At 40.1% G+C, this 15,778-nt stretch overlaps 1 protein-coding gene across 2 annotated transcripts in view; it reads left to right on the top strand.

The window, feature by feature from the left end:
* EXT2 (exostosin glycosyltransferase 2) overlaps window positions 1–15,146 on the top strand; it is a 71,873-nt gene extending 56,727 nt beyond the window's left edge. For both annotated transcript variants that reach the window (XM_042866414.1, XM_042866405.1), the window contains exons 11-14: window positions 5,316–5,459; window positions 6,007–6,135; window positions 8,998–9,080; window positions 14,700–15,146. In XM_042866414.1, the coding sequence (XP_042722348.1) occupies window positions 5,316–5,459; window positions 6,007–6,135; window positions 8,998–9,080; window positions 14,700–14,838 (495 nt within the window). In that variant the 3' untranslated portion in view covers window positions 14,839–15,146. The remainder of the gene's footprint in view (window positions 1–5,315; window positions 5,460–6,006; window positions 6,136–8,997; window positions 9,081–14,699) is intronic.
* Window positions 15,147–15,778: the final 632 nt, after the last annotated feature.

Genomic DNA, 15,778 nt, shown 5'->3' on the forward strand with positions numbered 1-15,778 from the left:
GTGCATGGAGTGTGAAAGATGGAATGAAGGGAAGACAACTGAGTTGAGGCTTTTTTGCGGCAACATATGCCTCTTCTGTCTACTCTGGTCACACCACAGAACATTTTAAGCACTGCATTACAGCAGCAAAGCAATGAAGTGTTGGCAGTTCTGCAAGCCACTTTACTTTTGTCCATGTTGGTGCTTCTAACTACTACTTTGAGGGTGAACTGGTGTGATAAAAAAAAAAAAAAAAATCATAACGTGCATGCTGTGTGAATTCTGGCTCCATTTCCAGTTTGATTTTCCTAGAGCTGGCTCGAAGTAAATAAGAATAAACCTAAGCAACAATGTAAGTAGTTACAAATGAATCTCTACTACTGGCAAAACAGGTTTGGAGGGCTTTGAAGCAGAATTTTCAACTGCACCACTGCAGCTGAGTTACAGTTGTGTCAGCCAGAAGTAATGAATTAGTACTGTGATGCTCAGGTGTCTGAAACATTAATTAGAACATCCTCTAACGAGAATATCTGTGACTTCGTATATGTTGAGTCTGGTGCCTTAAGCAGGAAAGTGTTATCCTCTTGCAAAAAGGTGAGGCAGAGAAAGTTGAAGTGAATTGCCCTGTGGCCAGTGTGACAAGGTGACAGCTACATCCCTGGACCTGACTGCTGGGCTGTGCTGGCAGATTTGTTGACCTTCTGTTGGCTGCAGGCACTGCCCGAGCAACAGGCCTTGTGTTTGGTGTCTGCTTGGACATGTAATTGCTTACACTGGCAGAATAAAAACTTTTTTATTATAAATCTTATTCCTTTTTAATTTTGAGAATTTATCTTAGTACACAGCCACATAGATGGAAAATTGAAATGTATTATTGATAGTCGAGACAAACCCATGGGAAGCTTAAACTCTTACATTTTGAGATTGCTTCCTCCCCCCTCCCCCATAAAATAAATGAGTAAAAATGTCTTTGAATACAGAAGCACAGTGGATTATTTTATAAATATACAGTTTTCCTCTTAAGAAGGGTGAGTGATGTAGTTCCTACTCTCTGGCACAGAAATCGGGGGCTGAAGATTGATCTTTCCTGTCCCTGAGTGTCTGTGACTTGTTTGACAAGCCTGAGCTGGCTCCCAGATGTTTGAATTGTCCTCAGCCTGTGATAATTTATTTATCTGTTTATGTGTGTTACCAGAAAAGTATCTCTCAGACTCTTGACTCATTTGCAGGAGAATCCAGAGGGAACAGTAGCAGCATATAATGTTACTAGAAAGTTTTCTTTTAAAAGTTTTTCTGCTTCTGCTTTGGTTACAAGAAGGGTTGGAAACGTGACATTTTGTAATTTTCTCTTCTCCTCCTGACATCCTTAGACCTTACATTTAAACATATGGCCAAACCCTCTCTGTCACAGACTTGTCTGAATGTACAGGGCAAGCCTAAAAAAAACCAGAAGCTTTGATCTCGGTACACTTTCAGCCATAAAAAATTATAGTAACACTCAAAGTGTCAGACATTTTTTACTTGTTAAAAGTGAGCTATTATGGTACAGTGATTTATTGCAGAGCATAAATCTATTGGAGCAAGCAGAAAAATAGTCCCTGTGTGCTGCTGCATTAAAGTAGCATAAGAATACTCAGGACGTTCTGACTTATGAAAAAAGACTACTTCTGTACGTTACATAGTGAAATCACAGACATGGCTTGAGGCACTGGAAATAATCTGCTGGGGCTGGATCATTTTTCATAATTACCAATCTTTGTTTTTCACAGAGAGAGTATCAGAGAGCCAAGAAAAGGAGCAAATATGTAAAATATCGTAATCCTAAAAAATTAAAGCAGAATTGTTGGCTGCTCCTAAAGTGTTTGGTGTTTGAATGAGAGACTGAGAGCATGCATTCTAGTATTCCCACCTCTGAGCCTCAGCTGGCCCCAGGGCAGATTGCTAGCATTTCTGTCAATCTGAAAAAGGGGGTAATGGCTTCCAAGTACGAAGTTCATGAAGATATCTTATTAGGTAGTTACAAAGTTATTGTTCGGTATCCTTACGAAGTATTTTTATTAAAACAATATTTTAAAAAAAAATAATCTTTTAAAAATTGGGATTGTTGAGTGCATTTTCCTTGTAGAGAAAATAGTTTAGTGCATTACTACATTTCTGTTTTTTTTTTTTTGTTGTTGTTGTTGTTGGAAACTTTTTGCCTACTGTGAGTAGAATCATTGAATGGACCTCAAAGATCATCCAGTTCCAACCCCTTTCCAAGGGAAAGTTTGCCAACCATTAAGTTAGGCTGCCTAGGGCTGCATCCAGCCTGGCCTAAAGCACCTCCAGGAATGGGGCACCCACAGCTCTATGGGCAGCAGAGCCAGGGCCTCATAGCCCTCTGACTGAAAAATTTCCCCTGACATCTAACCTGGATCACCCCTCTTTTAGTTCAAAACCATTCAGTGATCTTATCTGTCTCAGAGCTCAATTTTTCTTTAAATTGTGGAGGATAGCCAGTGTTCCATTCTTAAAGTGTTGCTGGGTAGCATTGGAAACAGTGACTGTGTTCAGTTTATACAACTAGAAAATTTAAGAATTTCAATTAGGTTTTTTTTTGTTATTGTTTGTTGGTTTTTTTTTTTTTTTTAATCATCCAAAAATATTTAATTTTGCTGTTGTCCAGCAGAGTCTTTGAATAGCACTGTCTGCAAAGAAGTATACCTCCTCTTCACTTGGCAATATGTTCTTCCCTGGCTGTGTCCCTTAGCAGTATTAACTCAAGCCATCCTTCTTTAGCCTGTGAAAGCTAATAAGATCACTGTCTGCCATGGAATGTATTCCTAACAGACTAAAAATTTATAGGCAACCATCAAACAAGAAAATTGACTGCAAAAAAGGGAGTAGTATAAGAAAAATTACCACTTTTCCTATTCTGAAAGCTTTCTTATAAGCAGTAGCCGTACATAATAATTTTGGCACAAAACATTTGTATGGGTTTGGACAGTGAGCTGGATGCAGCTATTTGGAGCCTTTCCCAGAGTTAGCTTTGAATGAGCCAGTGATGAGCATTAAGAAGAAGCCAAGCTTTTCCACTGACTTAGATAGCATTACTTTTAAAAGGAATCTTTGTTTAATACAACTAAGTTATTTTAAAGTGCATCAAACTGACAATTTTCAGAGGCCAGAGCTGGGGTAATGTTGAGCTTTATGGTGATACAAAGGAATCTGTATTAGTAACATGCATTTTATCGGCTTTTATTTTATGTTGTTTGGACTCTTTGAGATGACACTGAGAGCTAAAACTGGAAAGAATATGAATCTGCTGTTGAGTGTTGTGAAGGCACTGAAGTCCCTTGGGGAGCAGTAGCTGAGTTTAATCTTTCCTTCAGCTGCATTTAATATGCGTGTCATTCCCTTTACGAGGATTCTTAGCCCGGTGTGGTACAGATCTGTAGTGTTCTGTCAAATTCTTTGCTGATCCTCAGTAGCTTTGGTGGTGGTGTCTTCTAACAGCTGTGAAATGAGGGTTTTAATAGTAAATCAATAATAATAAAACCAGCAAAATATAGCCATTAAATTTTTAGACCTAGAGAGTAAGGAATAAAATCTCAAAAAAGAGAGTGGCTATACCTTTGTCTTTTTGCTCTTTGTTAGTGTCATGTCTTGTCACAATAGGTATCTCAAGTCCTCACTGTCTTCTCTGGATTTCTTTTTTATTATTGTTTCTTTGTTTATGATTAGTTGGTGGCAACGATTCATAACAACATAACAATGTTTCTTGAGTTCCAGATCGTCTCTGCTTTTAAGAGCCATCTGTTAGATGATTGTCCTATCTAAATACTGTCCCAGTACCTGTGGCCTAGAACTGTCCAGAAAGATTGATTTCTGGTTAAAGTACAAGACAGAGAGTCAGAAGATCTGGTTCCCATTCTTGTTTCCCATGCAATTTTTTGGCAGGTTTCCTCATCTGTATGTTTGAAATAATAACCTCTCTCATCACGGGATTCTGAAGCTATATTAACTGACAGCAATAAAAATGTGTTGAGATGTGTAGATGAAAAGGTATATATTAATGCAGAAGCATAGAAACATAGATACAGAAGCAGTAAATTAATGCTGATTATTGTGTTGCTTTGACTGGATACGCTTGCAGAGTTCTATACAATCCAGGCTTCTAGCTGAAACATACTGGCACATGGCAAGTGCCCTCAGTGAACTGTGCTGGCAAAGTTAGGTTTGCAGTATTGTGGAATTCCAGATGACGCTTTCTCTACCGCAAATTCAACTGTAGGGTTTCTTGGTGTTTTGTTCAGAGAAAAAAAAATTTGCATGTAAAGTGACTCTTGGGAATTGTTGTTGTTGATCTGGCATACTCAGTGAAATTTGGATATGTGTTTGTTTACTTACGCATTACCAATCTGAAACAGAAACTCTTGTGGCTTAACACTGCGTGTTGAAGAGTCCAGACACACATTTTTCCAGCAAATCTAGCAGTTCTTTGGATCAAAATAAAGGACATGTTTTGAATAATTCATCTACAAATAATGCAGATAAATATTGACTCTGCTATTGATTATTAAAAGGCATGCAGTGTATTTAGGAAGCAATCAGCATTCAGTCTCCTCTTAATAATCATAATCCTTTCTCTCTTTTTTCTTATGCAAAAATTATCCATTATTTAATGTGGCCAGAAGTGTAGAGAACTGAGGTTGCATTAATGATGCCCTTCTCCTTGTTCTTGTCTACTGTGTTTGATCCTGTAGTCAGCTTCAAAATAATGTATGAAGTGACAAGGATGGTATTTTGATTGTATCCAGCTGTTTGGAACAAGTCAAGGGCAAAGAGGCCCTCCATGTAGCAGTAGATCCATCCAAGCACCCATTAAAGAACACCAGAAATATTAAAACATAAGTTGATTTTAAGCCTATTCCTATTAAAGGAAGCAGGTTGGTTAGATCCAAAGCCAGCTGTGAAAGTAGTTAGACTGCAGCCGTATCTACTGATTTTAACATCAGAAGTTCCATTTTAGTCATGCTTGGTTTTAATTAGTGTTAAAATCTTTTTGAATAATTGGTTGCATTTCTCTACAAAAAGAAAGTCATATGGCTTAGAGGTTGTTTGCTCTGAACTACAGCATCCCTGAAGTGCTGGGTCCTTCCAGAGCAAGCTCTGGGATTTTTGTACTTTTTCCAGTCATCTTCTGATTTCAAGAATTAGGACTTATGAGATTTGAAATGGTCTTTGCCCCACGGTACTGGCACCCTCCCAAAAGTAGACATTTTCATCTGGACATTCATATTTGCTGTGCAAGAAAATTTACTGCAGTGTTGTTCTTCTCTTCTTGTTCTCTTTAGGTTTGGCGTGAGTTCCCAGATAGGTTGGTTGGATATCCAGGTCGACTGCATCTTTGGGACCATGAGATGAACAAATGGAAATATGAATCTGAATGGACCAATGAAGTCTCAATGGTGCTCACTGGGGCAGCATTTTATCACAAGGTATCTGTAACATGCAGCTCGTGGTATACAACATGAACCACTCCTTAACTGTATTCTGTGTCTTGTGGTGCCATAATAGTGTTCTGCAACAAACAGAAAACCAGTTGCCATCTTTTCCTAAGACTTCTACTCTTCCTGTAGTTGTAGAAACAACTGGTTTGTTTCTGTGAAAAAAACAACTGTTACTTTCAGAAAGATACAGAAGAACTGTTGTTGGTTTGCCTGACCAGTAAGAGCATAACATATTTTGCAATGAATGTAGCTTTGTAACTAGGAGTTTAAGGAAAGAAAACACACACACAACTGCCACCCCACAATTAATTGTACAGGAATCAGTGTGCTGCTCAGGAATGGAATAATTATGAACCTAAAACATCCAAAAATGTTTCTCATCTGCTAGAGCAGTCCTTGGCTGAAGGCAGTATCACAGTTTGTCCATAATCCATTCTTAGCTGCCTGCTGTTTGAGAGACTGAAAGATTTAGTGTCTCATAGTTATTGCATCTGTATTTAAAATTATCTTCTCTCCTTTTCCATCTGTTCTGCAGTATTTCAACTATCTTTACACCTACAAAATGCCTGGAGATATCAAGAATTGGGTGGATGCCCATATGAACTGTGAAGATATTGCCATGAATTTCCTAGTGGCAAATGTCACTGGCAAATCAGTCATTAAGGTAAGACTTTTCCACAGTTTAACTCTACCAAGTTCAAAAACATGTACATATTCATGTAAATGAAGATCATGGAAGATAATGCAGAAGATCCTCCTGGAAGCTATGCTAGATAAACAGAAGAGAGGAAGGTGATATGGGATAACCAGCATAGCTGCATCAAGGGTAGGTTCTGGCCGACCAAACTTAATGCTTTTTATGATGGTGTTAACTGTGTCAGTGGACAAGAGAGGAGCCTGAACTTCAGTAAGGCCTTTGACATGGTTCTTCCTGGAATCCTTAGAGTTGAAAGAGTCCTCTAAAGGCCATCTAGTCCAACTCCTCTGCAGTGATCAGGGACACCGCAGCTAGATCAGGTTGCCCAGGGCCTTATCAGCCTCGCCTTGAAAGTCTCTGGGGATGGAGCATCAACGACATCACTAGGCAACCTGTTCCTGTGCATCACCACTCTCACTGTAAAAGATTTTTTCTCTATATCTAACTTAAATCTTTGAGATTGATTATTAAAAAAAGCAGCAGCCTTCACAGTAGAACAAAGAGGCTGAGGCTCTGAGCTCAGGCGCTCATGGAAATGAGCAGAGAAGCAGAACTCTTTTCTGTTTTTTCAACTGGTTCCTCATAAATCCTTCTCTCCATGTTAGAAAGATATGGATCTGATGGTGGACTGTTTGATGGATGAGGAACTGATTGTGAGATCATACCCAGAGAGTGGTGGTCTATGGCTCAATATCTGGATGAAGATCAGTGACAAGTGGTGTCCCTCAGGGATCAGTACTGAAACCAGTACTCTTCAACATCTTCATCAATGACATTGACAGTGGGATCAAGTGCACCTTGGATGATGCCAAACTGCGTGGTGCAACACATCTGAGGGGCAGAATGCCATTCAGTGAGACCTAGACATGCTGGAGCTATGGGTCCGAGTGAACTTCATGAGGTTCAATAAATCCAAGTGCAGAGTCTTGCACCTGGGTCGTGGCAATCCCCTCTGTCAGTACAGGCTGGGAGATGTAAGGATAGAGCATAGTTCTGCTGAAAAGGACTTGGGGGTATTGGTAGATGGTGAGTGGGACATGAGCTAGCAATGTACCCTTGCAGCCCAGAAAGCCAGTGATATCCTGGGCTACACCAAAAGAAGTGTGATGAGCGGGGTGAAGGAGGTGATACCACATTTCTGCTCTGTGCTGGTGAGACCTCACCTGGAGTACTGTGTCCAGATGGGAAGCTCTCAGTACGTACTGAGGATCTGTTAGAGCACATCCAGAAAAAATGGTCCAAGGGATAGAACACCTCCCTTCTGCATGGACAAGCTGAGAGAGCTGTCTGGAGCCTGGAGAAGAGAAGGCTCTGGGGAGACCTGATAGTGGCCTTTCAGTATCTAGAGGGGGGCTGTAAGAAGAAAGGGGACAAAATCTTTAGCAGGGCTGTTGTGGTAGGACAAGGAGAAATGGTTCCAAACTAAATGAGGGGAGATTTACATTGGACTTAAGAAAGAAGTTTTTCTACAATAAGGGTGGTGAGGCACTGGAACAGCTTGCCCAGAGAGGTGATGGAAGCTCCATTGTTGGAGATGTTCAAGGTCAGGCTGGGCAGGGCTCTGAGCACCCTAACGTACCTGTCGGTGTCCTTGTTCATTCCAGCGAAGTTGCACTAGATGACCTTTAAATATCCCTTCCAACTCAAAAGTTTCTGTGATTCTTAGTTTATTTAGGAAATTTGAGTATATTACTCAATCTTCTTCTCTCCTTTGCCTGTGGTATGGTTCCTGATTCTACTTCCATAGCAGGAAAGGCTGTTTTGAGTAAAAAATGTATGCTAACTGGAAACATAGAATTCTTTTTTACCATTTGCTTCTGGTGGTTATTTTGAACAACCAGATGAGGTATGAAGAAGGTAATTTAAATGATAGCTATATATATACATACACACCAGCCAACATGCGTGCAATTTAACTATTTGAGGTCACTGAAGGAAAAAAACAGCCAACTGTCCGCAGCTCTCTGTCCTGGCCTAGCGACAGCTGATTTATAGGAATGTTAATTGCAAGAATGTTAATTGCAAGATCAGCTTTAAATGAACTTTTTATCCCTGAATTAATTTCCTGACATGTTTCGACACGTTTTCAAGTCTGGACATTCACTCTGTACGTTCATTTCAAAGTGTGTCAACCTGGAATGAGATTTAGAGGCCACCAGGCGTTACTTCAATTAGCAGGGTCTGCTTTCCCTTCTGTCCATCATCATTTACTGGGACTGGTGGCTGCATTTCCTAGAAAAGTCTTTAGAAGATAAAGCGTGCGTTTTTGCTGAAAAAAGTTTTTGAGCTGTATGAGGGCACAGCAGAGTAATTTGGCACCTCTGTGCGATTTGGAGAGCCTCGCAGAGTTTGCCAGTCAGCTATTAACTGGAGTGAGCAAAAGAGCGTCTGTTGGATTAACGTTACGGTGAAGTATGGGAAGCTATATTTCATCGCTGTTATGGCTGCAAGAACAAATGGTGTTTATACAGGGACCTTGGCAGTGAGAAAACAGTCATTAAACAGGAATTAAGGAGCTTGTCATCGCCACTTCTTTTCAGTTACAGAAGGAAAAACCCCTCCAAGCCGTTTTTATTGGGCCCCTGTGAATTTTGCAGTCAGCCAGGCCAGATGGAGCTGAATGGGGGAATGGAGTGGTTCTTTTTTTTTCTTTTTTTTCTTTTTTTTTCTTTCTTTCTTTTTTAATTCCCCCCCCTCTCCCCCCCTCCCTTTATGAGACAGCTCAGTTTACACTGCAGGCATGTTCAGAAGTATTGCACTGCTCTCTGTGCAAGGAGATTAATGTCCCTTCTGTTGATATTTGATGGTATCTGGCATGCCTTTATGCAGGTGACCCCACGGAAGAAGTTCAAATGTCCAGAATGCACAGCAATCGATGGGTTATCACTGGACCAGACACACATGGTGGAAAGGTGAGTGACCACTCTTTCTTCCTCTGATTGCTAGAATCTTATCCAAAGTTGCATTAAATTAGGATCAAAAACACTCGCTGATTGTATTTCTGTAAAATACTATTTTTAAAGAATGTCTCCTGGATTTGATCAACATAAGTCATTCCCACAGTGGATAATGGGGCACTGAAAAGTGGAGTAATGCAAGAAAGAACCTTAGGAAGGGTACTATTTTTAGCAGATTTGCTGTAAAGTGTATTGGTTGTATATGAAATACAGGTTGTTTGCAGTGTTTTCAGTAATGTCACGTTTCTATTTTATCAGGGAATGTAATTGTATCATGGAGCAGTAATGAATATGAGGTGTTTTTTTTTTAATCCAGCCAGTTTGCTTGCTTACTGAAGAATGGTTGACTAACAAGGATATAAATTGCTAATAATGTTATTTGCATTGTTGTTTGTACATTATCTTTCTGAATTGCATTGTTTCCATTAATGAAAGGCATTTGTCTGCACAATTGCATGTGGTGTTTTCTAACAATGGCAGTAATATTATATTTTGTGAGAATTTTATTTTGAAATGAAGTATGTGTTTGCAAAGGGCAGCGAATGCTTAGTGAAATACTGTAAGTTGGATAACTGTAAGAGTTCCATTTCTCTCTTTATAGTAAAATGGCTTCCTAACCACGGCCAAGCACTAAGCTTCCCTCTACGCTGGCTACTAAATACTTGAAATAAGGAAAACATTGCTCCCTTTCACAAAGCTCTTTGAGTTGCTGTTTGAAAAGAGCTGAGGATAGATGTACATTAATTATTATTAGGTAAAATTAACCAGCAGCTGACAAAGGCTTTTCCCCTCAAGCTTCTTAGCCTGTAGCATCTCCTCCACAAGCTTTGTGGAAAAATTTCATGCAGCCATACAATTGCTGGGGGAATTGTGAGCAGATAGGCTGAGCTAGTTACGTGTGCTGATATCCAGGGACCATCCTGCTCTTTGTGGAACAAGTAGTTTATTCTACTTGTCATGGATATAGAATTGATACATATTGAAATGTGTCCAGTGAACTAATGTAAAACTGGTTAGTAGGCTGGAGGCCTATTTGTATGGAGAGTATATGCATGCATCTGTTTAATGTATAAACACGCATTGCACAGCGCACACAAGTACAAACATAGTTTGGCTGGTTAATAACCAAGCGTGGTGCCAGGCACTGAAGACTGTAACTACCACAGTTAGTGCCTAGATATTTGGACTGGATGTATAATAAGGCTAGCTTAAAAAAATGAAAAATAAAAATCTGGAAGTCAGTTGTAAAAGGTACCCGTGGAGATAGTAAACATTATTCTGCAGTGAACTCCTTTAGAAAGGATCAGGAGGCTCTTAAATGTTAGCTGAAAGAAGAACAGGAGGATGTCATTTATCTAGCTGCTCTGTGCTGGCTTGCAGAATAGACTCCCAGAACCCAGGTAAGCTTTCTTATGATCATGCTATTAGCATTACAACAGTGTGTAGGAATTTCAGTCATGAAGTAGGTTCTCATTAAGGTTAGCACTATAAAAACAGAAGATGAAAAAGCGATCTTTCCTCGGAGTGCATTATGATGCAGGGTAAAGGTCATTTTTCCATGTCTCCGGCAATTCTTGTGTTCTCAAAGTAAAGTATCTTTGACAGTTTATCCACACCATGTTTAAACTGTTGCATTGCTTCTCCACCGTAGTTTCTGACAGTAACAGTAACTGAGATGTAACTGAAATGTTACACTGACTGCAGAACCACATGTTTTATTCGTCCTTTCAAAGGTGCAAATACTGCCATGGGGTCTGGGTGCAGGAGAAAGCTGGTGGTATACGGTTTATGTATTCATGCTTCATTGTGAAAATCATAATTCCAAGAGCACACGCTACACCTAGCAGCTTTTCATCCCATATTGCTATTTTTACCTGCCTTCAACTTGTGCAAGTTATTCGAAAATTTGAAATGTTTTTTTTTTTCCTTTTTTTCTTTTGTTTTTCTTTCATCTTCTACGCTAACTCTTCGTTTAAAGTGCATAAAAATGGTAGTGATTTCTAAAGCAGATTTTCCTAATAGCTAATTTCCTGAGTAATGTTCATATGAATACGTTATTTCTGCTACTAGTTGAGAGGGTAAATGGAGAAGGTATACGTGTCAGGGAATACTTGTCATATTATGAAACAATAACTTGGTACATTACAATGTTGGATACCCAGAAAAATGCCTGGGGCATCAGGCAAAGAGCAGTTATCAGCTTCACTTGCAGCTTCTCCAAATGCCTGGCTCTTGTTTATTATCATTCGCAGATTGTGAGTAGCCTGAGCTAGTTTCTTGCCCAGATATCCAGGGATCATCCTGCTGTTTGCGAAACAAATGGGTTTTTGTTTCTGAAATAGCAAGAGATGCACAGCAACTGCCTGGTGATTGTTTTGTAAGTGAAGAAAGGGCTGAGATTTTAGTTGTGGAGATCTGTCCAGGAAGGTCGGTTCTGTTGAGTGCTTTGTCGCTCCCAGCAGAGACAAAGGAAAGATGACAACAGACGAACTTTCTCTTTTTTTAATTTTTTTCTTTCCACTAATACAGATGGCTGTTAACAGTGAATAACTGGAAAGGCAACACAGCTATTCTTCCTGCTACGTAATTTCTCTGCAATAAATAAAAGACTTCAGACCACAGGGTTATTGAGCTCCATCATTAAAATACTTTAGCTCAAGAAAGCTTTGAACAACAAGTCACCTGCTTGCCCTAGGTTGGCCTCTACATCAGATCGAAGAAGAAGCTTTAGAAAGATCTTTTAATCCCTGTACGTACAGGTGCTGTTTAAATAGCAACAAGTTTTCTGCATTTAGCATTTTTGCACCTGGTTTTCAAAAAAAATTAAGAACTTTATAAAATGCAGCTTGGATGATGACTGTAAATGTAGCAAAGAGTTGAGCTGCTTCTGCAGCAAAGATGACTGTGGTGTTCTATTTATTGAAGTCAAAATAGTACAACGTTCCCTCAAGAGGCAAACTGAGAAGATAGTAGACCCAAAGAGTGTGGCTGTGGAGTTACCCTCACCAAAAATGTTTGAGTTGCAAAGTTGAGGAAGCTGGGAGACCTTAACAGGTACGAAGTTGATCCAGTCTGACAGGGACAACAGAGCTCCTAGTTTCTTGGTTCACACTAACTGAATTCCTTGTTGAGTGCAACTGCACCTTGTCAGCAGAGCAAGGGAAAAATGAATAATTGTGGGAAGAAAAGATGCCTCTGTTAGTGTGAATTTGCAGAGCTAACAACACAGCCAAGAAAAACACCTACACTCCATATAAGACAACATGTTATGTTTTTTTGGCTTCCTGTTTCTGAATGTTTAATGTGCTAGATGTCCTTTCTGTTTTATATTATCTGAAAGTGGCAAATACTTGAGCATTCAAGTGGTTTAGTTCAGTGAAGGAGATGAATTTTTCTTGAAAGAGGCAACTTTCCTTCAAACACATGTTGTGGTTTGCGTGCGACGTTTCTTCCACCCAAAAAACTGCCTCTGCTATTTGAGTTTGATGTTTCTTGAGGACTAACTTTTCTGATTAGAATGTAGTTATTTTGCCATTTTTTCATTTTAACATTTCTTTAACAACCAAGTGTTGATTTCTCATTGGTGAAAGATGTTGTACTGGTATGCCTGGTCTTACCATGAAATGATTTTGGCTGTAGAGGGTGTCCATCTTAGTATTTCTCCAAGACCTCAAATTCAATTTAGTTTTGTGACCTCTGGGAGAAGAGAACAGTTGGATCTCCACTGTCTAATTGGTTTTATGTTCTGCTCGGAGGATGCTGCTTAGTTCCGCCTGTGACAATGTTGGCTGTGACATGGACACCTGCCAACCTGGCAGCAGGCTGAGATAACTAATTCATTTCACACAGGCCACCAAGCAGCTGTTACATTACAATGTCTTTCAGTCATTCTTGGCAGAGGCAGATTTGAACCAGTGGAGTAGAAGTAAAAGGCCTTGTATTCCAGAAACCAGTGAGGCACAGCAGCTGTGCAGGCTTCTCATATGCACATCTACCTCCTAGCCTGTGAAGTCTGGGCTTTCCTGTTATGAAACATCTCTGACTGCAGTTTGCCACTGCATGGTTTCCTCTTCCTCTCTGAGCTCCTTTTTGGTTATTTCTTAGCAAAAGGATTTCAACCCAGAGGTAGAGTAGGAAGAAGTGTGAGGACACGAGAAGATAGCAGAAAGGGAAATATCTGTATTTGTTTGTAGTAAGTGTTTTATTCATGTGTCGCCCATTATGTCGTTTTCTGACTCTCCTCAGGCCAGGGAGGAGATTAAAAATAGCTGTGTGGAGATGTAGCTCTTCAACAACTTGAACTCTGTGTTTTTCAGTCATTTGCTCTAGCTAAGGAGAGAGCCATGGAATGGCTGAGAGGCAGAGGAATTAGTTTTGAAAAGCATTTTTGCTGTCCCAATCTACTTCAAAAGAGTGTTTGGATCAGTGTTGAGCAGTCTCCATCACAAAACTGTCACACTCAGTTGGTGTGATTGACTGGGTCTGCTCAAGAAAGTGATCTCGGAGCCATCGTGACCCCCTAACCCTCCGAAGGGGTCGGGAAGGGAAAGCAGTGATTCCAGAGAGAGAGGCCTGCTCCAGGATGCCTGCAGCACAGCAGCCTCTCCAGCTGAATCAGAGCACTCCTCTCTCTTCGTTTCGGAATGGCAGCAGAAATGTTGTTGTAGTATTACATCTTGGGGACTGTCATCATGGTTCTCAGTGTCTGAATTTTTTAAGAGCTTCATTATGAAGTAGGCAGGTGATGTTAGCTGAGTGCCGACTGAGGTGAGATTAGCCACATTTTCCTTGCCTTGCTGCCACAGGTAGCGCGTCTTTCAGTGAAAGAGCTAAAGGAGCACTGTAAGGTTAAACATCTGTTTGCTTGGCTTTTGGAACACATGGCTGCTCCCTTTCACAGCATTACTGACACCTAAAATTGTTAAAACTGGAAGTATTGTCAGTGATCTGATCTCCTTTGTGCTAATGTGGTGCCTCACTGCTCAATGTCATTATTTAGACAAGGAAAATAAGCTAGTTGATTTTGTTTTAGTTTTTATTCAGCTTTACCTTTGAGTTGCAGTATAATCAATGCTACATATAGAATACAGCATGCTTATTTTTCTGGGAAGCTTCTGAAGAAGTCTGAAAAAAATGAGATTTTTTTGTAGAAATTCATTTTCAGGGAGACTTGTTTTTTTTGCAAAACTCTCGTTAGGAGCCAAACCAACCCAATAGTGGCCCTTTAAGAGACATGTTGGCAGTTAATCTGTTCTGGTTTACAGCATGTACATTGCTTGAAGAATGACTGGAATTCTAGGGGGAGGGAAAGGGGAAGCTTTGACCTCCATGTGCACATGTGCTGCTGCCGGCATCCCCTTGCTCTTCTCTGTGATTAAATGGATAAATCAAAAAACACCAACTTCTCTTCGGTTCTCTCTGTGATGAGAGAACTGATAGCCAACATGGCTAAAATACTTCGAAACACATGAGGGAAGGTTACCGAGTTATTTTTCTACAAGTTATGTTGGTGTGGGAGCTGGTAACCAGCCTGGTTGTTGCGGTTCTTAATCACACTGCTTTCCCTTTTACCAGATCTGAATGCATCAATAAGTTTGCCTCTGTCTTTGGGACCATGCCTCTGAAAGTGGTGGAGCACCGTGCTGATCCTGTTCTGTATAAAGATGACTTTCCTGAGAAACTGAAGAGCTTTCCCAATATTGGCAGCTTGTAAAGGCAGCTGTGAGACAAACCTGAGCACTGAAAACACCAGCAGAAGAGGTACTAAGAAGAATGTAAGGCTCTGAAAGAAAGAAAAGGAAAAAAAAAAAGCTAGAGAGTGGGTTACATCTGAGGGAGATGGCAATTAATGTATTCTGGTGCACTGTCCTCCTTTTATATTGCACTAAATGTAGTGGAAAGCTGGACAACTCCTTCTCTGTTGCTTGTAGAGGATTGAATCTATTGACAAGTCCTATCAGAACTGTCAAACAAACAGCAAAGGAGGCTGTGCACCTGGGAGAATAAAACTGAGTTTCTCTCTGTGGTGTGACTGTCTTCTTCAATTCAATGTGCTATGGCCCTCTGGTTTGTAAGCATCCATCCATCTGAAGCAACTGTCTCTGCATGTGTGGTGCTTTTTTGGGAGAGCCTATTTTCTGGGTGGTTGGTGGACTTCTGCTTAATTTTGGTCTTACGTACCTACGTAACAAACATTTTTTTCTGGTTAGTGGGACAAATGTTTATTTTTTTTACAATGTCAACAACAAAAATCAGTATTTTGCTACGTGGTTTAAAAAAGCATTTTCTTTTTTATGCAAATTGAGGCACACAGCAGGATGGTCGTTAATGCAGAGAGCTGCAGGATACAACTCCACTTGCTGTAGCCTTCCTTTCTGCATAAATCTCAGGTTTTCTGCTGCATCAATGCAAGAGACTGGGAGTCTATGTCAAAACTAGTTGTATTGTACAGAAAGAAACGTGTCTTTCTCTATGTTTGTTTTTCATTATTCAGCAGAGCAGCCAGGTAACAATTTTACATCACGGTCGTATGTTGCAACAGCAGCTATAAAGTAAAGGTTTAATGTTTGGATTCTCTTCAGCAAACAGTCTGTTTTAATACTGATTTGTAAACCACTTCAATTTTCAGAAGTTCTCACAGCTTTAATGTGCAG

This window comes from Lagopus leucura, unplaced genomic scaffold (genome assembly GCF_019238085.1).
Source record: "Lagopus leucura isolate 7727_CA_CO unplaced genomic scaffold, USGS_WTPT01 Super-Scaffold_1, whole genome shotgun sequence".
NCBI classification, from domain to species: Eukaryota; Metazoa; Chordata; class Aves; order Galliformes; family Phasianidae; genus Lagopus; species Lagopus leucura.